Here is a 27199-nt window from a genome sequence, read left to right as displayed (position 1 = left end):
TCTCATTTAGTATCATGGCTAAATACCATCTGTATACTGACAACCCTCAAATTTAGATCTAATATCCACTTGGCATCTCTTCTTGGATGTCTAAAAGGCATTTCAAATTTCACTTGTGCATAATTAAATTTCTGATCTTCCCTCCCTAACTTGCCATCTTAACTGATGGCAATTCAGTTTTCCCAGTTGCTCAGGTCAAAAGCCTTGGAGTCATCATGGACTCTTCTCTTTTTCCCAAACCCTATACCCAGTTCATCAGTGACTACTTTAAAAATATGCCCAGAATCTTACCACTTAATACTTCCACTGCTCCCAACCTTGTTTGATTCACCATCTCCTCTTGCCTGGATTACTGCAATAGCCTCAAAACCAGCCTCTCCCTTCTTCCACCCTTTGTTCCCAACATAGCAGCCAGAGAGATTCTATTCAAATGTAAGTCAGATCATGCCACTCAAAATCTGGGACAGGCTCCCCATCACATTCAGAGTAAACACTGAAGTCCTTGCAAGCTCCTGCACAGTCTGTTGTCCTTTCATGCTTCCTCTCTGACTTCATCTCCTACTACTCTTCCTCACTCTCTCCACTCCAGCCACACTTGGGTCTTTGCTGTTCCATGAATATGACAGGCATGCTCTGCTTCGGGCCTTTGTATGGGCTGTCTTTCTGTCTGGAATGCTCTTCCCCCAGATACCCACACAGCTAACTCCCTCACCTTCTTCAACTCTGCTCAAAACGTCACTTTCTCAGTGAAGTCTATCCTGACTACCCTATTTAAAATTACAATGTGCCCCTTTGAACCTTCACACCACCATCCTCCTCACTCCATTATTTTCTTATTTCTTATGTTCATTGATTATTGTCTGTCTACCCCCTTCTAGATGATAAATTCCATGAGAGTAAGGATTTTTGCTCCATGACAGTTAGGATGTACAGTAGTCTTCCCTTATTCGTGGTTTTGCTTTCTGCAGTTTTAGTTACCTGTGGTCAACTGCAGTCTGCAAATATTAAATGGAAACTTGCAGAAATAAACAATTCGTAAGTTTTAAATTGAGCACCATTTTGAGTAGCACGATGAAATCTTGGGCCATCCTGCTCCATCCCGCCCCACCCGGGATCCCCAACCACTAACATAGTCTCCTGACATCCAACCATGGACGTCATAATGGCCCGATGATCCAGGGTCACCTGAAGCAGACGATCGTCTTTCTGACCTGTCGTTAGAAGATCAACAGAAGCCCAGTGCTAAATCACAATGCCAACGTCATTCGCCTCACGTCCTCTCATCACGTAGGCATTTTATCGTCTCACACCAACCCAAGAAGAAGGGTGAGTACAGTACAATATTTCGAGAGAGATCACATTCACGTAACTTTTTTATAATATATTGTTATAAGTGTTCGATTTTATTATTAGTTATTGTTCATCTCTCACTGTGCCTAACTTATAAATTAAACTTTATCGTCGGTATGCATGTATAGGAAAAAAACACAGTATACTATATAAATCATATATATCTATATCTATATCTATATATATAGGGTTTGGTACTATCCCTGGTTTTAGGCATCCACTAGGGGTGTTGCAACATACTCCCTACAGAAGAGGGAGGACTACTGTATGCCCAAAACAGTGCTTAAAATATATAGCCTAGAAAATAGCAGGTGCTTAGGAAATAGGCATTGAATAAAAGAATGAAATAGTATATATATAAAAAGCACTGAAAAGGATATATTAAAAACTGAAAAAGATGATTACATAGGGGTGGCAGAAGGGGGTCAATGGTGGCAACAAGCCTGCTAAATATATATGTTTTATGTCATTTTGAGTTTTGAACCAGGTAAATGCATTATCTGTTAAAAAATAAAATCAAATTTAAAAATAATATGACAGTGCTGGAACAATGAAGTATGTCAACACTCTTTAACTTCCATATGGGAGAGCAAAAGTACTTGTGTACCTAATCATTTTGTGTGAGGCCTACTTCCTCGCCCATGGCCCCAGGAGAGTCTTTTTTTTTTTTTTTAATTGAGGTATAATTGACCTACTACATTGTGTTAGTTGCAGGTGCACAACATAGTGATTCAATATTTCTATACATTACAAAATGATCACCACCATAAATCTAGTTACCATCTGTCACCAAAGTTATTACAATATTATTAACTATATTCCCTCTGCTGTACATTTTGTCCCCATGACTCACTTACTTTGTAATTGGAAGCTTGCACCTCTTAACCTCACTCACCTATTTCTCTCCTCTTCCCACTCCGGGGGAGTCCTGAAACTGACAGAGCCGTAGGGCTTCAGAGGTGGAAGCCAAGCCCCGCCCCACTCCCTTTTCTGTTGGGGGTGGGGTTGGCCACCAGCAAGTGTACCCACAGGGCCTCTCCCTGCCCCCACGTGTTTCTAATTTTAGATGAGATTTCCTACTCATACTTTCATTTTCAGACGGGAGACTCAGTGCACACAAGAACAAGCGTCCAGCAAAATCCTCCCCGAAATGTGGATATGACAGAGCAGGAGCCTCTGGTATTTGCACTTATTATTTATCAGGGGTCCTGTTTTTCAAAATGGAACTCAACATTTCTTCTACAATTGGCTACTTTCCATCATAAACAAATAAATCTGATTTTGCTTTTTCTTTAGGATAATAAAGGTGAATAGACATATCACCACTGTCCTAACATAGTTGAAGTAGAAAATCCAAGAGTTAATGTTGTGCCTAGAAGTTCATACTTCTAAGATGTTTAAGACTTCCATAAGTCTAAACTTTGACAAGACAGAGCTCATGTATGTTTCAGAAATGCTCAGATAAGAAACTGGATACTTTTTCCAGGGTACTCTCCTGGCAGGTCTCTGGCTCACAGATAATCCTTGCCAGGGGCCACACACTTCTAGTTTGGGGATCTTCACCTGGCAAATGCCCACAGAGCTGGTTTGGGGTTTAGCTATGGGTTCAGCTAAGGGGGTAATATTTTACTGAAGTGTTGGGAATTCTTCCCTCATGCTTCCTCCTCCTGAGTTCAAGTGCAGACATGCACCTGCATCTGTAGGCAGGAGTCAGGCGAAGTCAGGATGAGAAGAATTCATCCCAGAGAAACAGTTCCTGGCCAGGTGGTGTTGGTGGTTTCCAAATGTGTCCCATTTTAGGTGTGTGTGTGCATGGCTTCTTTAAGACAATGCATGGAGATGGGAGGGAGATAGCACACTGGGGGTACAACTGCGGTTTTTTCTTCCCTCTCACTCTGTTCCTAGGTCATTTGACTGAAGGAAACTTTGACTTCCTGGTGGCCAAACGACTTCCCCTCTCCTCCTCTCTGAACACCCCACACCCACACAGCCCCCTCCTTCTGAAGGGCACCTGGTTTGGCAGCACTTCACTTCTCTAACACAACCACCAACGCTCTGCACCTGAGGGGCCCCTGCATCCTAAGCCAAGGCAGAGTTGAAATTTGAAGGCACACAACTGCCAATCACGTTGTTCTCTTGATCAGCTGGGTGGCTGGGGGCAACTGGTAGGTTGAAAACCTTATTGCTTCAAGCATATGTATGAATTTTGTACTCCTGTGTTTCTCAAACTGCTTCCCAGAACACTAGTTCTTTGAGGTGATGAAAGATATTCCCAAGGGAATAAAAGGGTTCTGTGGTCAAATAAATTCAAAGAACATTTCATACTCTCTCTCTCTGGAGATTCAACACACAGTAGGATAGTAAAGGCTCTGAGAAAGTCTGGAGTAAAGGAACCTTTCTAACATTATTTACTCCCAGTTTCCGAAAATTATTTTTAAAAAGCAAATAAAACCCTTCTTCCCTAACCCCTGCAAAACACAGTAGAAATCCTCCTGTCCAATGCAATCAAGACTAAGAGTTGGTTCGTCAATCATAAGAAGTCTGTTAAACCAGAGAATGCTTAAAAAATGACATGCACTATCTTAAACATTTTATTTAAATTAAAAATACACAAATAGGGCTTCCCTGGTGGCGCAGTGGTTGGGAGTCTGCCTGCCGATGCAGGGGACATGGGTTCGTGCCCCGGTCCCGGAAGATCCCACGTGCCGCGGAGCGGCTGGGCCCGTGAGCCATGGCCGCTGAGCCTGCGTGTCCGGAGCCTGTGCTCCGCAACGGGAGAGGCCACAACAGTGAGAGGCCCGCGTACCACAAAAAAGACCCAAACAAACACAAATATAAACATTTGCCAATCTTCTAACATAGAGCCTAGGCTTTTTCTTTGTATGTACCCACTCACTGGAGTTCTGTACCATCTTTCCTCTATAAATCATAATACATAGTGTGTGGTCTACAATTTCTAGTGTGTGTGTGTTTTCGGCGTGTTTCTCTTTATGGAGAGAAATCTTAAAGACCATGAAACAATCCAAAAGCATCATCTTTTGTTTTTTTAAAAGAAGTTTTAGGTTCACAGAATAATTGAACAGACAATTCAGGGAGTTCCCATAAATCCCCTGCACCCTCACCCAAAACATACAGCCTCCCCGGCTATCAACATCCCGCACCAGTGTGGTACATCTGCTACAACTGATGAACATACATTGACACATCACTATCATCCAAAGTCCACAGTGTACATTACAGTTCACTCTTGTGAAACTATGGGTTGGACAAATGTATAGTGGCATGTATCCACTACTGTAGTATCATACAGAATAGTTTCATTGCCCTAAAAATCCTCCGTGCTCTGTTATTCATTGTTCTCTCCTCTCTCAACTGCTGGCAACCACTGATCTTTTTACTGTCTCCATGGTTTTGTCTTTTTTTGAATGTCACATAGTTGGAATCATACAATATGTAGCCTTTTCAGGTTGGCTTCTTTCACTTAGTAATATACATTTAAGCTTCCTTCATGTCTTTTCATGATTTTATAGCTCATTTCTTTTTAGCGTTCAGTAATATTCCGTTGACTGGATGTACCACAGTTTATCTATTTCAACTTAGTTTTTAGAGAACAGATCTTTCTTTTTGTACTCCTATTTCATTGGTTTACATAATAATTAAATTACTCAAACACAATGACAAGTAAAACTGGCACAAACAGGTTTGGAGCAAACAATGATCAATGATGCTAGGTAAACATATGCAACCCAAAGGCTGTGATTAGTGAGTACTTTGCTGGCTTGTGCTACCAAAGGAATGGAAAGCTTCAGGTAATCCATGAGTCTGTTAGTGAAGGGGGGTTGGGAGAACTACTGCATTAACATGCTGAGGAGTTAGTATTCCAGGGCACACTTCTGGGGAAATGCTGACTTAGCCCATGTTCTCCCAAATGTTTTGATTGTGCTTCCTTCAAGAAAAGCATTTTTGTTCACTCACCTTTAACATATGTCTGTTTATGTATTCATAACTACCTCCAGTACTATCGATGGCTAATATTGCAAAGCATGATGTACATAGGGTGAGATTCATCAACAATAAGAATGAATCTCAATCCACATTCCCAATAGTTTCTTTGACTTAAAAAAAAGTTTTGTCTGACTTCTTAGATGTGATTAGGTTATCTTTTTTAACCCCATAATGTGGCTAAAGATAAGCATGTACTAGGATTAGTACCGTCAACTCTACTCTTTCTTATTATTCTCTTGTGCATTGCCTCCCCGTGGTCACTTCAGGACGCCTTAGTGTAGCGCGAAACATGGGCTTCTTACATACAGACATAATCTATTTAGAAGTTCTAGTATTTTCTTCCCACACCCCTGGGATATATGCCTCCACTTTGGAGGCTGCTGGCCTTATAAACTTCTCAGAGAAATTTAGAAGATCAATTAAAAATTACTTCAATGCCAAAATGTCAAAGATGGGGAATGACAGAGCCTTTTTGAATCAGTGGTGCCCATCTCTCTGTTAAGCAAGCCGTGAGGATATCTGGGGCTGCTTTTGATCACTCTCAGGGGAGCACAAGCTACCAAGAACTAGCATCAGACCAGGTGTGGCTGCCACATTTTCAGATGTTCACTGACAAACTGGAAGCTCATTCAGAAGCTATATAAAAAGATTAAGCTCCAAGACAAGGTGGGGAGGAGGGAAGGAAATAGGGGAGAAATATTCGAGCCTGTGATGTCCCCTGTTCTCAAGACTCTCCATTCCCAACTCCCTCTGGAGAAACCCCTAGCCCCAAGCTAACCTTGACCACAAATGGTGATCTCTGCATGAAGAAGCAGCCCCTGTTGGAAGCCCAATCCACTATGGCTGCTTCTTGCTGCTGAGATGAACAGTAGGTGAGTGCGAGTTCCAGGTTTTATCACCCTCTTCCACATACCCAGCCCACAGAGGTCTCAGGAAGACTAAGACGAAGAATATAAAAGCACCCCTAGCACACAGTGGGGACTCCATCACTTGTACTAGGGGAACTCAGCACAGGAGAAGACCTAGGCCTCTCCACCGAATCATGCTGAACCATGATTCAAAAACAAAACCCAACAATAACAAAACACCCTCATTACTGGCATTTATTTTAAAAATCTTAAGAGTACAGACTCTGAACAAGACTTTAGAATTGGCCAGTATACTCTAGGTTTTGGTAAGGTTTGGTAATATCAACCTTACCACCATTAAAAATAACTCTACCCCTCCCCTTTGCCTGACTCCCACCAGCCCCTTACTGAAGGCCCTTTCCAAGCACAGCTGACAAGCACCCTGCACAAGGCAACACATAGCACAGCTGCCAAGCAAAGACACTTCCCCCCCGGGCCCCCACCCGGAAGTCTCAGAAGCATCACAGCCCTGAAACGTGCAGATGGTTGCACCTGCCCTGTGCTTGTGGATTTTCTCCAAGGACTCAGAAGGGAACCGCCTGGATGCAGCAAACACAGCACAAACAACAGTCGCTTTGTGTCTTGTTAAATGTTCTGTAATCAGAGCTCAACCACACTCCACTCTCTGGTGACAGTCAGAGATGCCCATTTGGTGGGGGCTTGCTCTCTCACTGCAAAGCCTTTTCCCAAAGTCCTGCTTACAGAATTCAGTTGCTCGAAGCACTGATAAAACCACAGTGTCTTAGATGCCCACAAAGGTTATTAATTAACATTACAATGTCTGTGAACCTTGTCTCAAAAGGAAACCATTATTTATTTTGTTAGTCAAACAACTCCCCTTAGCTCAAAGGTTGTGGATTTTCCTACAGAATTAGTAGGAGTTAGGAGTAGACACTGTAGTTCAGAAAGGACCGGCCACATAATCTATGGTGCCCCATGAAAAATAAAAACGCAGGCCTTGTTCAAAAAGCAGGAAAAAAGTGCCATTAAAGGTACTTATAAAATGTAAGTACCAACATTATAAAATATAAAATGTTCTTCTTTCTTCTTCAGTCTCTCTCTTGACCTGTCACAGTGTTTTTGTTTTTAATGTTGGCTCCTTGGCATGGGGATGCGCGCAGGGGTACCAGGGGCCCCACCCTGTGACTGGTGCATGAATGCACCTGGTCTACTAGCTACTGGACTGAGGCTTCATGCCGAGCCAGGGGCGAAGAAGTTGAGGTGGGCGTCTCCTCTTCCTTCAGGCCCATTGCTCCTATCTACCGCGGATGGGCAACTCCAAGGGTATTGCAACCTCTGCCCTGGGATATTCTAGGTTCCCAGGGATGGGCAACAAGCTCACACCCAGTGAGTCACCCATCAAACATAGCCTGGTGCTGCCAGTCTGGGGTCCCTGAAATACTGTCAGGTACACATGCCCCACACATGCCCTCGCCGTGCTCAGGCCCCCACTGGGTGGGGAGTGGCAGCCATTGCTGGATGCAGATGGTGAGGGGGAAGTTAGTGGTGCCTGGGGTGCCAGAGGGCAGAGGAGCAGGCAGCTGAGAACTCCTCCTGGCAAGGTGGGGAGGCAGCAGGAGTGTGTGTGAGCCCAGGCTACAAGCCTTTGGTGCATCCTCCATTGACTCACTGGATGCCACTTACAAAATACAAATTCTAAGTGAAAATGAAGAGTACAAGATGGAACCTACAAAGCATTAAACCCCAAGTGCCCCTGTGAGAGTCCTGTGGGAGTGTACTAGTCACTTGCCCATTAAGTCACCCTGACTTTAGACCTCAAATGAAACAATTTTGATTGTCTTCCTATCCCAAATATATGTATTTCTAAGATATATATTTATATACGCTTATATATAAGAAAAAGCTTTATGTGTTTCCCCCATTTCAACTTTATATCAGCTATGAGTTAATCAGCAGAGACTGAAGTTTACAAATGTTTTCTACTTAAAAGCCCTTTAAGTCAAGAATATATATCAAAACGGTAAAAGTACTTCTCTCTGAGCACAGGGAACTATAGTCAATATCTTATAATAAACTACAACAGAAAAGAATCTGATAAAGAATATATAACTGAATCACCAGAAACTAATACAACCTTGTAAATCAACTATACTTCAATAAAAAAAACTTTTTTTAAGTACTTATTTCTTGGGCCAAGGTGTTAAAAAGTAATTTTTATACTATTTTCTGGGCGTTGTAGTGTTTTTGTTTTTGTTTTTCCATGAATATGGACACATGGATTGCTTTCATAATTAGGAAAAAAAATAAAAATGTTATTTTATAAAGTAATAAAATAAACATACTTTACCTATAGGGAGAGTATGCTGCTCCTTGGACTTTTCTGATACAACTAGTGTTATCTCTCTGTTAACTTAATACCTCCTGGATCATATGAATTTCAAGATTTTCCAGAAGTTTCTGAAGCTAGCGTAAGAGTTTGAGAGCCACTCTCCACTATTGGCTTATACTCTAGGCTCCTAAATTCTTGCATAAGGGCCTTGGGCTGGGTCCAGTCCTTTTGTTACTCTCTCCTGGGGAAGAAGAAACGGTTCCTTTTTTGGGTTCCCAAGTGGGGTAGATGCACCTTTTTGGAGACAGACATCTTTTCTTCCTGGCCCACATCTTGATTGATAAAATATATCCCTTTTTACCAGGTTCTGCTCAATTGCAAAGTGCTCAATGTCCGAAGCGACCTCTTGTGTTTTGGAGTCTCTAAATGTGGCCAGGAATTTCATGAGCTGTTATTATAAGAAGCGCTTAGGTCTGAAACTCAATTTAGATACCAAGGAGGATTTCACGGGAAGATTTAAAACTCCATACATGATCAAGAAAAAACTATGTTCCAATACCCCTGAGCTCTTACTCTACCCATTATGCTTGCAAAGCCCACGTTTCTCCCTGTCAGAGGACCCAGGTGCTAGAGAGGAAGCAGAGTTCAGAAGGGTAAGCAACGGGCTTGGGACTGGGGTGTGTGTGTGGGCAGGGGGTGGGGGTGGGGGCGAGTGCTGAGTTCTCCTGGATGCTCAGTGGACATGCACCTCTGCACTTACACCCAACCAGCTAGAGTCTTTGTTCCCTGTTACAATAAGCACAGCCAGGCAGAGCCCGCATCCCAGGACCAAGAGGAACAAACACTTGGGAAAACAACCCCTCCACATAGACCATCAACACACACCAAATAGACTAGTACAGAAATTGTGTTGTCTTATTCTCGGAAAAACAATCACAGGAGCTATTTTAAATATTCCACTTCCATGAGTGTGCGTGTTGCAGGGGAGATAACTGTGTGCAGGATTTTATGTTTAAGATGCTAGTGGTTATGTTTTCTATTGTCTTTTTTTTTTTAATTTGAGGAAAATAAAAATATGAAAACCTAGACTTACAGAACTGAGATGTTAAAGGGTAGTTATTTGCTTAATCAAAGCCCCACATACCTTTACATACTGAGTTTCCTCAGAGTCTGTTCAGCAATTTACAAACCCTCAATAAACACTTATCTTCTTAGCAAAAACACCACTTGGGTATATCTGTAGTTTTACATGCTAATGTCATAAAGCAAATTTTCAAGTCAAGTTCAAGATAACTCCTGCAATGGACTTGAGGACACGGGGTGCGGGGGGAGGGGGAAGCTGGGGTGAAGTGAGAGTGGCATAGACATATATACACTACCAAATGTAAAATAGATAGCTAGTGGGAAGCAGCCGCATAGCACAGGGAGATCAGCTCGGTGCTTTGCGACCACCTAGAGGGGTGGGATAGAGAGGGTGGGAGGGAGGCTCAAGAGGGAGGGGATATGGGGATATATGTATGCATATGGCTGATTCACTTTGTTGTACAACAGAAACTAACACAGTATTGTGAAGCAATTATACTCCAATAAAGATCTATTAAAAAAGAAAAGAAAAAGAAAAAAAAATAGCTCCTGCATACCTGCTGAGTTTTTATTTCAATTTCTGAAGCTCCTTTAGGGGGAAGAGTAGACTTACTACTTATTATAAATCCTTCAAATTCATCTTCTTTCCCGATCCGCCTAGCTATAGCTTTCATGCTAGGGTAGAGAATGTGAGTTCTATTAAAGAAGAGAGACAGAAATTAACATTTTTTCTCTTTCAGATTCTCTGACAATTCTTTTCATTCATGTTCTGTTTCCTGTCATCATGCATAAACCTCCCAAGTCATCACAGACACTTACATCGACATCTAAATCCACCACAGTTACCACTCCCTTAGTCAATATTAAATCGTGAGGCCTTTTCCCATTGGGCACATTTAATTTCAGTCTTCATTCTTCAAAATATTGACAAGTCTCCTCACTCCCTGTTTACCAGGAAAGCTGACTGTCATAACTCATAAGATAGACAAGTTGGACTAGGCCACCAAAGTGAGCCCTAATACCCTCATTAAGGCCCTGGGGTGGTGGTTGGGTGCTTAGTGAATGCTTGTTTGGTTACAGACACATGGCAGAAACCACATGCCTTTCCCACCAGCTAAGTCACCCCAGCCAGGGCTTGAAGTTGAGAAAACAACCCAGCACTCTGCATACTGAACACCTCATGCTGCACCATATTGTACCCTTGGCTGTGATGCCTGAGGCTCTCAGAGACTCATTAGACTTGGGTCTAATGGGGCAGAGAGCGGAGAGGAGGTCACGGCAGCAGCACTCCCCACTCAATTCTCGCTGGGATCCTATGAGCTAAAAAGCTTAGAGTTAGCACTGAAGGGACACTTCAGAAGCATCAGTTCCCAGGGACAGAACTCTGGGAAAATGATATACAGTGTTGCTCAGTGGAACCCAGGGCTGTCCCTGCAGTCAATAGAACTCAGCTTTTCCCGTAAAGCACTGTTCACAGAGACACACTGCCCAGCTTCCTCTGTGATCAGTGGGGCTAGGCATGCCAAATTCATGGACCAAACGTCACCCTCAGAGCAAGGGCAGTCATCTGCCAGATCCCAGGTTCCACTCCTTCACATGAATTTCCCCCTGAGCACACTCACCCATAGAGCTCCGAGAACTGTTTGTGGAGAGAGGGAGAATTGATGTCCCGGCCTCACAGCTTGAGTCGGCCCCAGTGCTCCTTTAGCGCTTCCAGTTGCTTCCAGAGCACCAGAAATGATCTCAGCAAAGCAAGGGACATCACTGCATCACATGGGCCCCCCAGCAGTCTGGAGGTCTTTGGGCTGCTTTGGAACCGACTTCTGAATCCTTGTACTCTGGACAAATCTGGCTGAAAGCATTACAGAAATTCTTTTTTTTTTTTTTATTAGTCATAGACCCCTACAGGATGACCTTTTACATTCATTCAGCTCATGCAGAATGAAGTCTTTGGAGAATGACTTTTCTCCCCAGGAGGAATGGTTTACAGGCCAGCAGCACATGTAGAGCTTAGAGAGTGTAAGCGTCCTTCCTGAATAGACAGTATATAGAAAGGAGAGAAATGTCTCCATTTCAAGTTTCTGCTTGAGCTGTGAACCACTCACTTTAAAACTCTTTTACTTGGGTGCCAACATTTTATCTGCCGTTGAAAAATTGAGCCTTTCATATTTAGCCTCTGCATTTTGGAAAGAGCTCTTCCACACACTCAAGATTTAACAACCCATCGTGGTAGAGCTATATTATAACTTTAAATTGGGAATTTTACCCATTTTATGGGTAAGGAAATGGAAACTTAAGTTTATCTTATCTCCTATTCCTCCTCCCATCCTTTAAAAGTTAGGCAGAGAACATGTCTCTTGATTTGAATTTATTATTCAATAGGAAATTTCACTTTAAAATTATGATTTGTTCATTCATTCTTTGGTGCTTTCATTAAATAAGTGTTTGTTGAGGGGCTGCTGTGAGCCCAGGAGGACGTGGAGGGAATAAGGTTTTCAGGTCCCTGCTCTCCTGCACCAGCGATGTGAGGGCCAGGGCTACCCAGAAAGTGACAGACAGAAGGGGAACCTGTATCCCACCCTCAGCCTGAAGACAGTGTCTCAGTTATAGGAAAAGGAGCTTTCCTTTGCACACCTGGACCATGATGTTATGACAGGAAGGGACGCAGAGGACATTCAGGTAACAATACCTTGGACACTCAAGTTTCCTGGTCAGGAACAGGAAGAACCACCACATGATGTAACTGGACCCAAGATCAGTGCTATTAACATATGGGGAGGGTAGGATGGGGGTGGGGCCTCCAGAAAGAGAGGTGGTTAGGGGAAGAACTACAAGCAAGACCAAGGGGAGAGTGAACTCCCGCCAACAGCTGGCAACCCTTCCACCTAGTAGCCTACCTCCTCAACAATCAGCTAATTCATGCGTTTCCAAATTTATTTTATCCTCAGAAGTCTTTCAGCAAATGAAATCTTACTCAGTGACCCAAGATATCCAACAGACCAAGGCCAAGCGTGGTGACAAGGAGGGGGCTGCCTACAGGCCATGTAGTTGGGCCCCTCCACTCAAAAAGCCCCAAGGTGCCTCTGAGGAACCCAGGGCTCCTGGGACCATTCTAAAGGTCCTGAGCTAATCCATCACCTTCACTTGGGAGTCTTAGAGACTGAAGTCTAAGAGGTCATAGAACTGGTGGCATAGCTGGGACAGGAAACCTAGAGTCCTAAGTCACAGGCAGTATAAATTCCAGGGCTGCCTATTGTCTATGAATATTGAAATACTCTTAAATGGAACCAATCATAAAATAAAACCAATTAAAATAAATAATAGTTTAAAAGCAAACTTACCTTGTTAATATATTCCTGTTAAGAGAAGTCTTCTCTTCCTAAGTGTTTTACAGGATGGGAGAAGGAACAGGAAACAGGATAAAGAACGAGGCAGGGGAGGGCAGAATTGTCAGGGAAAGATGGTAATCCATCAGAAACAGGGCCAAAAGAGAGTAAACAGAAGGACCAAAGGGCCCTTTGGCAGGCTTCTTGGTCTTGGCACTACTTGGTCTATATCCAGCTTTGCAAATGCTCCCTCTGGGTGAGGCATTGAATCCCGCTGTGGAATTTAGTTGGCACATCTAGCATACTTCATTTTCCACTAGTTGGCCTGAAATGGACTTGTGACTCAGTTTTAGCCAGTGAGACACAAGAAAAATCTACTGGAAGTCTTCTGAAAAAGATTTCCCTCCTTGATAAAAAGACAAAGCCCCTTAAGGAGAAAGCTTTTTTGCTCCTGTCTTCATCTTACAAGGATGAGGGAGACATTTTGCTGACATACCCAGGATGGCAGAGCTGGGTGCCTGCACCAACATGAACTGCCTCCTTCTCGACCTGTTTGGAAGGATTAATACACTTTCTAATTTAAGTCATGACTAGTTACTTCTAGCAGGTGCACCCTAACTGGCACAGAGGGGTATTGGCTCAAAGGTGGGAGATCAGATAAAGCTTCTGAAAGAGTGGTTTGGAAGTTGAAATCTGAAGGATAAGTAGGAGTTAATCAGATGATGAAGCAGAGAGTGGGAGGACAGGGAAGTTTTCCACCAGAGGGGCCAGTTTGCATGAAGGTACTGAGGAGAGAGCATGGTGCATCTGACAAAATAAAAGGAGTTGAGGGTAGAGATATTGGCATGATTCAGGTTGTGAAGATCTGGTTAAGGCACCCAGCCTCTATTCTCAGGGCAGTTGGAAGTCATTGAAGAGTTATAGGAGGGAAGTGACATAATCGGGTTTGCATTTTAAAATACTATCCTGGTGAGTGGACGTGAAGGAGGCAAAGGGAATACAGGGAGTCCTTTGGAGGTTATGATCTTGGCCCAGCATTAGGAGATGACAGTGATTTGGACTGGTGGAGGGGAGTGCTGAGGGAGGATGGAGAAAACTTGAAAGATATTAAAATAATAGGATAGTAGAACTTGGTGTCTGATTGTGGGGTATGATAGACAGAAATCAAAGATGGGTGTCCAGATTTTTTTTGCCTGGGTAACTGGGCAGGTGGTGGTTAACTGACAGGGAATAAGGAAGGAGGAGCACCTTTAGGGGCAGTAAAATGAGCTCAGTTTGGGACACGGTATCTCTGAGGTGGAACAAGGCAGTTGAACATATGAATCTGATAGGATTGAGATTTGGACTAGACATATAAATTTTGGAATCATCGCATAAAGCCATCCAAGTTATAAAATTAGCTGGGTTTGCCCATGGAGAGGGCGAGGAGTGGAGCAATATCATGGATAAGAGTATGAGGGAGCTCCGGGGCCTGACTGTTAGGTTGGAACCTGCGTTTCTTTTCTCTCTCGGCAAGTGACTTTTAGGCATATCATTTAACCTTTTTGAGTTTTGGTATTCTTACCTGTAAAATGAGAATAATGAAAGTACCTACCTCATAGGATTATTGTGAGAATTAAAGAAATTAATAGTTAATAAAGCCTCTGAACAGATCTCAATCATAGACATTATTAATTAATAATGATCTATTAATAGTGTTCAGGGCCAACTTATTGATTAGACACAGAAGGCACAGTGCTTAGGGCCCACAAAATGTTTTAATTTCTTTTAAAATCAGAAAGAAAAAGAATATTTAGGTTGAATAAAATGCTATAATTTATGATATTAATATATTTTTCTTTATATTAACACAGTTGTAAACTATAACTCTTCATGTTTTTTAATGGAGAAATGGGCCCACAAAGACAAAAGTGGCTAGAGTCATTTAAGTCAAAATGCAGCCCAGGCAGTGGTGGAAGTGGGACAGAACCCAAAAAGCAACATTTTCAGGATTGGCAGAGGGAGGGCACTTGACACAGAAGTCTGAGAAGGCATGGCCCACGATGTCAGAGGAAAACTGGAGAGAGTTGTGCTTTAGAAGCTAAGGGCAGAGAGGCTTCAAGAAGGACACACTGTGTCAAATGCGGCTAAGGATTCAGGTTGGAAGGGGATTGAAAAGTATCCAGGAGATTTAGTGACAAGGACCACGGTGCTCTCAGTGAGAGCAGTCTTGATGAGATGAGGAAGAAGACAGATCACAGTTTCTTAGGAGTGGATGGAAGGTAAGGAAATGGAAATGGCTGGTGCAGAGACTTTGGCTCTGAAAAGGGGACTCTTTAAACGGGGGCACTGGCTAGCTTACCCCACGTCCAGACAAGTCTCTGTCTAGTTCCAGAATCATGCAGAATTGTTTCAAGTTATGATACTAGGAGGACTACTGGCTCTTGGTACGTTAGAGCTTCAGGGAGGCAAGTCCGGAGAAGGGAGTGCTTGCTTAGGAGTCCATGGGCTAGCGGAGTGATGCAGACAGGAGCCAGGCTGAAGATGTTCACCTGGGGCCTCTGTCATACCCTGCCAAGTCCAGCCCGAAATGTGTGAGACTCACAAGGAAAAGCAGCCAGTTGGAGTTCAAATTGGTTTCAACGGACCGCCCCCCATGAAGTTTGTTCTAGTTTTAAAATTAAAAGAAACAGATATACCACTGATCATGGGACTTGCTGTGAAAGAACATACTTTGGAGGGGCTCTCACGGGCTACCCCTGCTTCACTGCTGCTCCTGTGCGGCATAAACACAGTCCCGGGACCCTGGGAGAGGCTATGGGATGGATGAAGCTATCTAGTCCATCTCCCAGATAGAAAGGTCCTTCAGTACAATGCAGCACTGGTCAAGTACGTAGACCGTTCACCAAGAATACCTGTGTATTTTTGTCCAGTGTGGCCTGCCATCCTGGGGGATGCTCCATGATCATATGATAGTTACTCAGAAGAACATCTTCCATTAGCAGCTGCTTGTCCGTCAGCTCTCCATGAGCCACCTTGAGGTCACGGTCACTCAGCCTACAGAGGCATAGCTAAAAACAAAAAGGAACAAAATGAAACCAAAACATCCGTTTTGAACACTTCTATGTATCCTTTACACGTGGTTTTGAGGGAGAAAATTAGGAGTAGTTGTGTTTACAAGCCCCATGCTCTCAACTATTAAAAAAAAAATCCATAAAAATCAGAGCAACATATCTAGCTCAAAGTCCCCCTTGAACATATCAGACTTTCGGCTCTGTGTGGAAGTCCAAGTTTCCTAAACCTTATGGTGGTGTCCGTATGTGGTGTATGTATAGTGTGATACATGTATGCACAGGGAAAATACTGGAAAAAAACCAAAATGAACTGTGACCGTCCCCTAGTGGGGGACTATGATTAATTTTTTTTTAAGCCATTCTTACTATTTCACTTTAAAAAAAAAATCTTTTCACTTATGGAAACTTTTGAGCACATACAAAAGCAAACAGAATAGCTCCCATCACCCGGCCCTAAGAACCACCAACCTATGGCCAGTCCTGCCCCATCTTCATCACTCCCCACCTCCATATTATTTTGAAGCAAATGTGCCATTGACTTTAATGTTGTTAATAATACTTTTTAAATATTTTCTATTTAAAAAAATGAAAACACAATAATACTTGCTTAAATAATCAGGGGGAAACATATAATTGAAAGAAATTCTCCCTTTGAGTCCTGCTTAAAGAGTTCTCTTCCTACTACTGTAGGTTGGTCAGTAGTCACACGTCTCCGAACTGCCAGCCTGGGAGTTACTCTAAGAGTTCCCAAGAGTGATCAGAAATGGATGACCACTCCCTCAGATCATTATTAGCCATGAGTATTTCAGCTGTTTCAAGTCTGATGCCAGCTGAAACCACGATTTTCTTGTGTCATAAGAAAACATGACTCACCTTGCAGCACTGGGTTTACAGTTTCATAACCAAACACCTTGCTTATCTCATAACTTATTCACCGCTGACTAGAGTATGAAGGATCAGACCTACGGACCCAATGACACCTGCTTTGCAGTCTGCATTCGGCTCTCTCTGTGACAAGTGGGAAGACCTATCCTACCTGCATCTTATATTCTAGGGTATCTGGGCTGCTACTTGTAACTGGAAATGGTCCTCCATCTTCCAGAAATGCTCTCCAAGGGAACAGCACAAATGCCTAAAAGAACCAAATAATAAATATAATAATGCTGCATAATAATGTCCATAAGAAATAGACATTTGTATATGAACGAGATGTCTGTGTCTGCACACCAGAACGCTGTGGGATGATTTCTCTATTATGTAGAAATAGTTCTTGATGGATAGTCCCGGATGATGCGCAGGAGAGAGTAATAATCTTATTTTTTAAACTGATTTTTCAGAAAGTGACTAAACACTGAGGGTACTTAAGATTTCAGTGTAAATAGTCAACACCAGTATTTCGAAGTCCCAGAATAGTATAAAACCAATAGTACATATTTATAATCAAAAAAGTAAACTTACTCAAATTTTTTCAATATTACAAACCTTAAATATTTGTCCTTTATCTCCATCGTGCTCCAGTTCTAGGCATCAACTCAAAACCAATGCCACAACGTTACACATGGGCCTCTGTCTTCTCCACATCACTGTCCAACAGCCAAGGCATCCCCTACTCCCTGGGGCATGACATGCAGTCCTGGATATAGTGGGCCTGTCCACCTGACCCCATTCTACACTTCCAGACTCGGTACTGGCTTCAGACAATTCCCAGAGTTGGAGTTGATTCAGGTAGCAGGGAATCAGGACACCTGCATCCACCTAACCCCAGGTAACACTCAAAGGCAGCAGGAGCAGGCGCAACGGTCACGGTCCAACCCTGTCTTCGGGTCTAGATGAGGGTCAAGGCTTGGGCCAAGAGTCGCTGTCTTGTAGCTATGGAAGGTAGAAATGTGAGACTTACCTGGGGTTGATGCTGGCATTGCTTGGCTTAGCTTTGTAACATAAAACATTAAGTTGGAGGTTTTGGAGTCAAAAGATCTGGGCTTGTGAGGTGGTTTTAAAGATATGCCCACAGGGACTTCCCTGGGGGTCCAGTGGTTAAGACTTTGAGCTTCCACCGCAGGGAGCACGGGTTCGATCTCTGGCTGGGGAACTAAGTTCTCACTGTGAGGCCAAAAAAAAAAAAAATACGTCCACAAATTCTTTTTTTTTAAAAAGATTTTTTTTAATGTGGACCATTTCTAAGTCTTTATTGAATTTGTTATAATATTGCTTCTGTTTTATGTTTTGTTTGTTTGGCCACGAGGCATGTGGGATCTTGGCTCCCTGACCAGGGATCAAACCCATGCTCCCTGCATTGGAAGGCGAAGTCTTAATCAGTGGACTGCCAGGGAAGTCCCGGTCCACAAATTCTTTGATTCTCTTCCCATTAAGAGGTGCAGCACCTTGACCACAGCCTCATGAGAGATCCTGAACAAGAACTACCCAGCTAAGCTGCTCCCAGACTCCTGAGCCTCAGAAACTATATGAGATAATTAATGTTTATTGTGTCAATCTGCTAAATTTGGGGGTAATTTGCTCTGAAGCCATAGATAACTAATACAGTTTGTGACCTAGTGTTGCCATGACTATGCAGCAGTCTGATCTCTGGCCTTCTAGAACCTCAAACTCTTTAGTTGTAGCAGGTGGGTAATATAGTTAGTGCCTAGGAGCAATAATAGTTGCCAGGATTACATTCGATAACGCATGTTGTTACCGGGCTGTTCACAACTCAGCTGCTGACCTAATTTACGTTATCATAATTGCTATCATTATTATTTATTACATGGAAGAGATCAGGTGTTGGTTTTGCTACCAGCTGTGAGCAGATAAGCTGTTGTGCCAATTAGCCTGTTGAGCGGTTTAGAGGGAGAGCACCTGACTGGGAATAACAGCGGGCCATGGGGGCCTAGCCCACTCTACCACGTGAGTGAAGGCTAAAGGGCATTCCAGCACAATGCACGTTTGATTGGTATATAAATAGCTCTCAACACACCTGGAGGCTCTGTGGATCCAGCAGCTGTGGCAAGCTGAGCTGGGAAGCAAACATGCTCTTCACGAGAGAGTTGCTCAGTGGCGGCAACCCATGCTACATGTCATCTGTGACAGACTGGTAGGCAGGAGCATTTCCAGCTGCCAAAAATGTTCTTCTACTAAAACAGGAAGGGAATCTCATTAACAGCAGTTACTCAAGTTTCTAAAGCTCAAAACTCTCTTCAAGGTTACTGGAGCAAGATAACAATTTGAGATATCAACAGGTTTCTTCCTCAGCAACATCATCCCTCACTCCCTTTTCTTTACACACTGCCCTTCACTCTCACAGTTCACAGCCCTCAAGGGAAAGGTAGCTATCCTCTAGACTAGCACGGTCTAGCTGCAGAACTTTCTGCAGGGCGGAAATGTTCCATATTTGACTGTCCAATATGGTAGCCACTAGCCACATAGAGCTGTTGAGCACTTGAAATGTGGCTACCATGACTGAGGAACTGAATTTTAAGTCTTATATCACCAAAATCAATATTAATTTAAACTTTTAAATTAAAATAGCCACATGTGGCTACTGTACTGGACAGCTCAGCTGTAGCTCTAGAACAAAGACATCAGTTGTTGAATTTATTTTAAGACCAGTAGCTGAGACAGCAATTCCTGATATGTAAAACCAAATTTTAAGTTAAATAATAAGAGCCTGGGGTTTGAGAGAGAAAGCTTCTTGTTTTGTTTTGAACAAAACTTGGCTTTGCATATCAAGAACCAAAAATCCTGAAGACTAGAGCATGGAATTTATACCATAAGTCACAGAGAAGGAAGTATGCTTGATAATACAATCATTTTCTTGCCCCAAAGGAAATGAGTTTAGCGAGCAAGGAAAGACTGTCTCTAGAGCTTAGATCCTGTGGATGCCCAAGAAAAGATGATGAAACAGGATCAGTTTCGGGGGGATCCAAAAGATCCCCAGGACAGAAGGGATCTTTTGCCTAAATCCTCCATGGGCTTTGCCAAGTCATGCATAAAGCAGATATCAAAAAGGAGATTAGTGGGCTTCCCTGGTGGCGCAGTGGTTGAGAGTCCGCCTGCCGATGCAGGGGACACGGGTTCGTGCCCCGGTCCAGGAAGATCCCACATGCCGCGGAGCAGCTAGGCCTGTGAGCCATGGCCGCTGAGCCTGCGCGTCGGAGACTGTGCTCCGCAACGGGAGAGGCCACAGCAGTGAGAGGCCCGCGTACTGCAAAAAAAAAAAAAAACAAAGAAAAAGGAGATTAGCAATGACTGAGGGAGATGTTAGCACTGATGGAAATGAGGCAGGCTCCCAGAGATGAGCAGATAGTCAAGTGTTGTGGAAAGACCTGAGGAGTGCCTAAGACCCCACAAGGGGGTGTCCAAGTGGGGTGCTGAGCAGCAGACCAATCAGAAGAGATCTGGGATTGGACAGAGATGGGTGAGGTAGCCACTCCTCTTCAACTGCTGGGATGATTTATAAGCACCCCCAGGAATTTAGATCACCTCTGAGAAGGATAAAGGAGGAGAAGGGTGTGGTGTAAGGCTTAAGGTAAGGTCCAGTATTAGTGCTGCCTTGACATCTGGTAATATTGGGAGGGCTTTGAATGACCTAACTATAAGTTCCCCTGCCTACTCTGCTCCCACGGGTAAGGTCCCCTAGTCAAACAAACTTCCTTATCAAAAGGACCAAGTACAATCCCTGCTTATCCCGAAGTAGTGGTTTCAGTTCCCTGTCAGACCACAAAATTATTCAAATGAACCAATCACATCCTCCTATGGGAGCCAGGAAGCACTATATCCTCTTGATACTACAAAGCCTGCCTCTCAAGCCCCTAGTTGTTCACTCTGGTCACAAGTACAAATCCTCTGTGGCCCTGCATGGCATGCTATGTTCTTTTCCCCTCAGCTGTGAGTACATGTGATGAGTAAACTGCTGTTGATCCCATCTGTCCAGTATTTAGTGTCATGTGTTTGGCCATCCCCATAACCTTAGGGCGGAATCCCTCCCTCACCAACAGGGTAAAGAGGAGGCAATTAAAACAAAGGTAAAAGGGGATAATCTTGAATTAATTGATTTTATATCTCAAACTGACCACTTTAAACTGTAAATGTGGCTGAATGACATGGAATTGAAAAGTTTAATCTTTTTGCCAGCAGAAGTAGGGGCTTATGAACTTAAGTTCAAAGACAGATAAAGGTAACTCTATTATTTGCATATCAAACCACTGTACTAGTGCAAAAATCATACCACCCTTTTCACGTTTTTGTGAGAATTAACAAAAGATAGTTGCATACAGTTATATACTGAGACACTGAATAAAAACTTTGACTTATCCTGATAGCTCAAGGATGGCGCTTGGAGTTGCTCAATGGATATATAAACATTTTCTCCTGTTTCTCATATCATTCACATGCTTTCTCATGATTCTCAATGAGCCCTGCCAAGAGGCCCATGATTCATTCAACACCCATGTGACAGTGATGTATCAAGCATCTACTATGTACTGGGTACTGTGTCAGGAACTGTCTGAGATACAAAGATGGGTCCCCCATGGATCTGACCTTCTAGCCCAGTAGGGCCCAGTGAGGCAGAGCTCATTAGCCAGCCACTTCTGACCTTCCTCTAAACTCCCAAGGCACTTTCTATATATATACCTCCCTTATAGGTTGTATATATCTTCTTAAAATAATGGTACTGCAGACAAAAAAATGTCGCCTGCCATTCCACTAAACAAAGAATGTTGCCTGCCACCAAGTCATCAGCCAATACAGCTGCCCCCCAACGGTGCACCCTGAGGGGAATTCAGGATAGAGAAAAACAGGATACTGGCCCTAGATAGGTAAGATGCATATCTAAGAAATAATTTTAATGAGTCCAGACTCTTGCATCTTCCCATATGTAGAAAATCACTAAAATCATTAACTTGTGATGTCTGTTTTTTGTGATTAGCAGTAGTCCTTTGATGTTCAACCACATGGGTTTTTTGCTCTTTTTGCTGTTTTGCTGTAAAAACTCCTCTATATCCTGGCTCCTCCCTTACCTCTTCAGAGCAGATCCTCAGAGCTATCTGAGAGACTGCCTCCCGGGCTATAGTCCTCAGTAAGGTTCCCGGAATAAAACATTTGCAACTTTTAGGCTGTGCATTTTTCTTTAGCCAACAGTACCAAAAAGCTGAGTATTCTAATGGAAACATTTATTTTCAGCCTAAATCAAGAGCACAGAAGCCCAATATCCCACAAACCTCTTCCTGGTTGACTCCTTCCATGTCATTCCTATGCTTTTCTCCCACCAATACACAAAATTATTTTCTCTCTCTCAGCCTCTGGGTCCAGCTTTGTTCGTACCTTACTGTTGACTGTATTGCTTATATCTTAAAAGATGTTTTAACATCTTTAAAAACCCTTGCTGGCTGGGGAGAGACTGCCCTTCCCTGCATAGCTAATTCTTAGAGATAGCTAAGGGCCCAGCATGCCTTTGATATGCAAACTAACCAATCTGAGCCATACATCCTCTGACCCTTGCAACCCAGGAGGCAATGTTTCTCTCCTTTAATCATCCCAGGGCTAGTTAACAGGCAACTAGAGACCTCTCCTACAGCCCAAAGCCCGCTGGAATTATTCAAAGTAGCCGATCTTAAACTGTTCCTCTGCCCTGCCTTGCCTTTCCAGGTCATGGCCTAAGCACTCTCCTTGCTCCCGACCTGTGGCCCTGTATGACATGGCATGATGGATGTTTCTAGGAACTGAGTATAATGATTTTGTTTTCCTGAGTCTCTCCTGTGTCTCCTCTTGTGGCTGCACCAGACTGATTTTCACATAAGAGAACATAGAACATTGACTTGCTCTCTTATCTTGGTAAGTTTGTGCAGAACTTTTAACTACTAAGTGCCACAAACAACCACAATTTTTGGCAGACTTTTAGAGCCCCAAACACGTACTAGGTCTATTAATTTATAGATGCTTGGAGACTATTAAAAATATCAATACAGTTCAGATGTAAATATGACTGCTACTCTAAGCTAGAGAACCATAGCACATGATACACTCTCTAGAGAGACGAGAGTCGGATTCTAGGCACCACCGTTGGTCAAATCATTGGTTAACCTTTTCCTCACGTTCCTAATTCTTCAGTCTAGATCACTGTCCTTGATAGGTCCCATCTCTCCTTTATCAATAGTACTACTTATTAGGGAGCTGTACAATGTAATGCTATGTATAGAAAGGGGTCTCAGAATGATACTTAACATTTTTAGCACTATATCCTCTTTTATTTCCTTCCTCTCCATGTACCCCATATTTTGAAAGATTTTTCTACCAAATTAAGCATTCTCCTGTTTTTAACTCAAAGCCACACAAACACCTAGCCTAAGATCTGAGCTGTAGGAAGAGATGAAGAAACATGATATAAAGGAAAGAACAGGGCACTGGAGTCAGAAAAACCCTGTGAATGTAAGGTCTGCTACAACAAGCTTGTGACCCTGGGGCAAGTTATGCAACTTCTCTCTCTATTTCTTCATCTGTAAAGATGGTGATATGATTGCTATTCCACAGAGTTGGCACATGGCGGGAACTCAACCAAAGCAAGTTCCCTCTCCTCCTTATCTCATTCATTCTTATGATTCCAGTTAAAAAAAGAAAGAAATGTGACATTTTCTTTACCTGCAAAACTTTTGGGCAAACGTGTCTTTTTCATCATGTCTTTAGAAATACTGAAAACAGCTCACTGTGACAACTCATTCAGACCCTCAGTTGGTAAACCTGGCCTGAGCCTTCTGTTGGGGTAGGTCTGACCAGTGCAGCTTGCCAGCAGCACTCAAGATACAGGGAAACTCACAGGAATGAAAGGTCAGCTTGTTGCTTGTGCCAGTGCTACACCTGCCAACTGCTAGCCCCTAATAAAGTCATGTCTCCCCAGCAGTCCACTAAAATACAAGGATAGATGTATCACGTTCTCCAAACTGTTTTGCCACACTCCAGCCGCCTTACTGTCAATAAGTGGTCAAGGGTTTCCTAGAATACCAGTCATGTTGTGTGTGACACAGTCAGCCATAATGCGATCCCAGGCAAGCTGGCTGTAGCCACAGGGAGCAGGGAATTCATGGGACACATGCTAGGGTTTTTCCTGGATGCAAGGATATGAAAAAGAAAATGAAACCCAAAAAACGCCTGCAAAGTGGCCGGAGGAGGCCAGGCAAAAGTTGTGGCTCTTCACTTCTCAGGCGCTGGAGACCAGGAGCACATGGGGCCTTCTCTGTGTCGCCCAGACATCCCCAGATAACCCTGAAGCACACTTTAATATGTGTGTGTTCAGAGACCCTCAAACTAGGTGAGCATAAAGATAAACTGAAAAATGAAGAGAAAACCAACACAAATTCGAGGACTAAGAAATTGGTGTTGCTTCTTGAGAGACTGCTTGATGAACTCTTAAATCAGGCTTATCGCAGAAAGTTAAGGTACCTTTGGTTTATTTCCTTAAATTCCTCCTTTTTACCGTATTCACTCTGAACATCAATAATACACTCAGATCAGGGGCACTCTGCATGCCATATGTTTTATTCTGTCCTATAGAATTCCTTTGAGGGACTTTTTTTTTTTTTCTGGTTTCCCTCCATTCTTGAATTTCAAACGAATTCAATCCTTTAAATCAGGGAGGGAGTGGCAAACTCTTTCTTAAAGGGTCAGATAGTAAATATTTTCAGCTTTGTGAATCATATAATCTCTGTTGCAACTATTCAACTCTGTGGTTCTAGTGTGAAAGCAGTCAGAGACTATCTATAAATGAATACGCCTGGCTGTGTTCCAAAAAAACCTTCATTTCTGGACACAGAAACTTGAATTCCACATAATTTTCATGTGTCACAAAATACTACTCTTGAGTTTTTCCCTCAACCATTTAAACACATAAAAACCATCCTTAGGGCTTCCCTGGTGGCGCAGTGGTTGAGAGTCTGCCTGCTAATGCAGGGGACACGGGTTCGAGCCCTGGTCTGGGAGGATCCCACATGCCGCGGAGCAACTAGGCCCGTGAGCCACAACTACTGAGCCTGCGCGTCTGGAGGCTGTGCTCCGCAACAAGAGAGGCCGCGATAGTGAGAGGTCCGCGCACCGCGATGAAGACTGGCCCCCGCTTGCCACAACTAGAGAAAGCCAGCGCACAGAAACGAAGACCCAATACAGCAAAAATAAAATAAATTAATTAAAAAAAGAAATAAAAACCCAAACATCCTTAGCCCACAGGTCTTACAAAATCAGGCAGGGGCCTATGGCAGTAGTTTGCTGATCTCTAACTTAAACAGATGAGATTGATTAGAACCAATTGTACTACTGAAGCATTTACCTTTGGCGCAAATGATTAATTCACCTGAAATTAAAGATAAACTCAATCCTCAGGCATTTCTTGCTCTGGCTAATAAATAACTCTTATAGGTTGGTGGACATGCCCAGAGGTGAATGACAGGCCCTGGGCAATGTGATTCTGATGCCATCAGAGGACAGCACCAATTTCTATCAGGTCCTTGGCAGAGGACAGGTCGACAGGAGCAGAGTGAAACTTTTGTGCCTAGAAACATTAAACTTTCTTGCAATCTGAGCTGGTCTATGCCACAGAGAAGCAGAGGCCAGATATGAGGGGACTCTACGGGGCCACTGTCCTGTTGTCCTTGAGCTACATGCTTCTTCTCCTCCCCTGGTCTATGGAAGTATGCTGTTCTCATTCCAGTAACAGTTCCTTCTTTTCAAACTCAGGAGAAGTCTTCAGTTTACATAAGCAAAAAGTTCCCTGGGGTAAACAGTCATATTTACTCAGTTGGTGAGCTCTGGGAAGGGCGAGGGAACTTCTCCAAGCTTCCTGTCTCTTTTGGTTATCTAAGGACTTCTCCTTGCTTGCAGGTTCAGCACTAAGTAAAATCCTCAAGCGGAAAGACATTTATCTTTCAGCTTCTCCTTTCCTCCTGCCTCTTGCCTTCTCCTTGGAGTCTCCCTTTCCATCAATCCTGCTGCTGTCTGGCATCCATCCTAGCTCTCAGGCTTTGGAGTCAAATGCACATAGGTTCTAATTCTGGTCTGCTACTCACTGGCTGTGTGATTCCAAACACAGACACACCCCAAAGACCTCTGAAGAAAAAAGGCTGGAGGAAATGCTATGAATGAAGGACTCCTGGTTCCTTCTGAGGTCCTCTGAAAAATATACTGAATATACTGAAACCAGTCATAGGACACAGTGCCCTCCATTCCTGCAGACTGAGAGCACCTGGGCAGAGAAAGCCCCATAAAGCAGTTCCTGGGGGAAGCAGAGGGGCTCCCCTGGGAGAACCGGAGCAAGCTGAACTACATGGAGCTGGAATCCAAGAACTTCTGGGGTATAGTCCTATTTCTTCATCCTATGTAAATTCCTTGCAAATTCGGACTTGAGATTTCAGAGCCCAGAGGGCTAATGAATGGCCATCATGACAATTAGTCAAAACCTTTATATCCTACGTGCTTGACAAAGCTACAGCTCCCAAAGCTGTTTGTCAATCAAAAGAAAACAAATTAGCCTGATTTTTTGTCCTGCTGAATTTGCATTCTAAATGCAGAGTCCCATGATGCTCAGAGTAAGAAAAAGCAGAGCAGAAAGAGAAAATATGGTTCAGTACAAGCCCCACATTTCTATTCTCTATGGACACTCATGCTAATGGTGGGAAGTGATTATAATCCACAGATAAAAGCACTGCCCTCCCAGGTCCCCCTCATTGACTAAATACTCACACTGGGAATTTATCAAATGAAGTTAATTAATTTTGACAATTTAAGAATAAGCAGAGACCCTCAGGCCTGACCTCTTCCCTTCCCATACACAGCTTATTATTTATACAGGAAACATTGTGACTCTTAATCCAAGCTAATTTTTTCATCAGTCATGATTAATTAACCAAATAAACATTCTTTTTGAATACAGAGTATTTAATACCTACAAGGCCAGAGGTAAATTAACTTATTTATAAATTTAACTCAGGTGGTGATTTCCATTGGTTTCAGATGTGCAGTGAAAAATTCTGTGTTTTTGAAAGGTAATTAAGGGCTGAAAAATAAAACTCTTACGAAAAATCACCTTCAGAAGTATAAAAAATATGATTCCCAATAAAACAGCCTGTTATGCAAACTAACTATATTGAAATCACATTTAATAAAATCAAGAATATTATTATCCAACAAAAACACAGTTCACCTGGA

General features: G+C 43.1%; 1 protein-coding gene across 1 annotated transcript in view; it reads right to left on the bottom strand.

Annotated features, from left to right (window-relative positions):
• The window catches only part of LOC309831483 (uncharacterized protein), a gene marked incomplete at its 3' end in the record, with an annotated part of 142077 nt that overhangs the window by 34453 nt on the left and 80425 nt on the right, over positions 1-27199 (bottom strand). The window contains 9 exon segments of the mRNA XM_082668701.1: positions 8572-8636; positions 8638-8687; positions 10194-10332; positions 11259-11311; positions 11315-11488; positions 15857-16012; positions 17052-17147; positions 18987-19079; positions 19083-19137. Coding sequence (XP_082524827.1) covers positions 8572-8636; positions 8638-8687; positions 10194-10332; positions 11259-11311; positions 11315-11488; positions 15857-16012; positions 17052-17147; positions 18987-19079; positions 19083-19137 — 881 coding nt within the window.

The sequence above is a fragment of the Grampus griseus genome, assembly GCF_964374135.1.
Source record: "Grampus griseus genome assembly, chromosome: 13".
Classification (NCBI taxonomy): Eukaryota; Metazoa; Chordata; class Mammalia; order Artiodactyla; family Delphinidae; genus Grampus; species Grampus griseus.
This window is presented reverse-complemented; position numbering and strand designations above follow the sequence as displayed.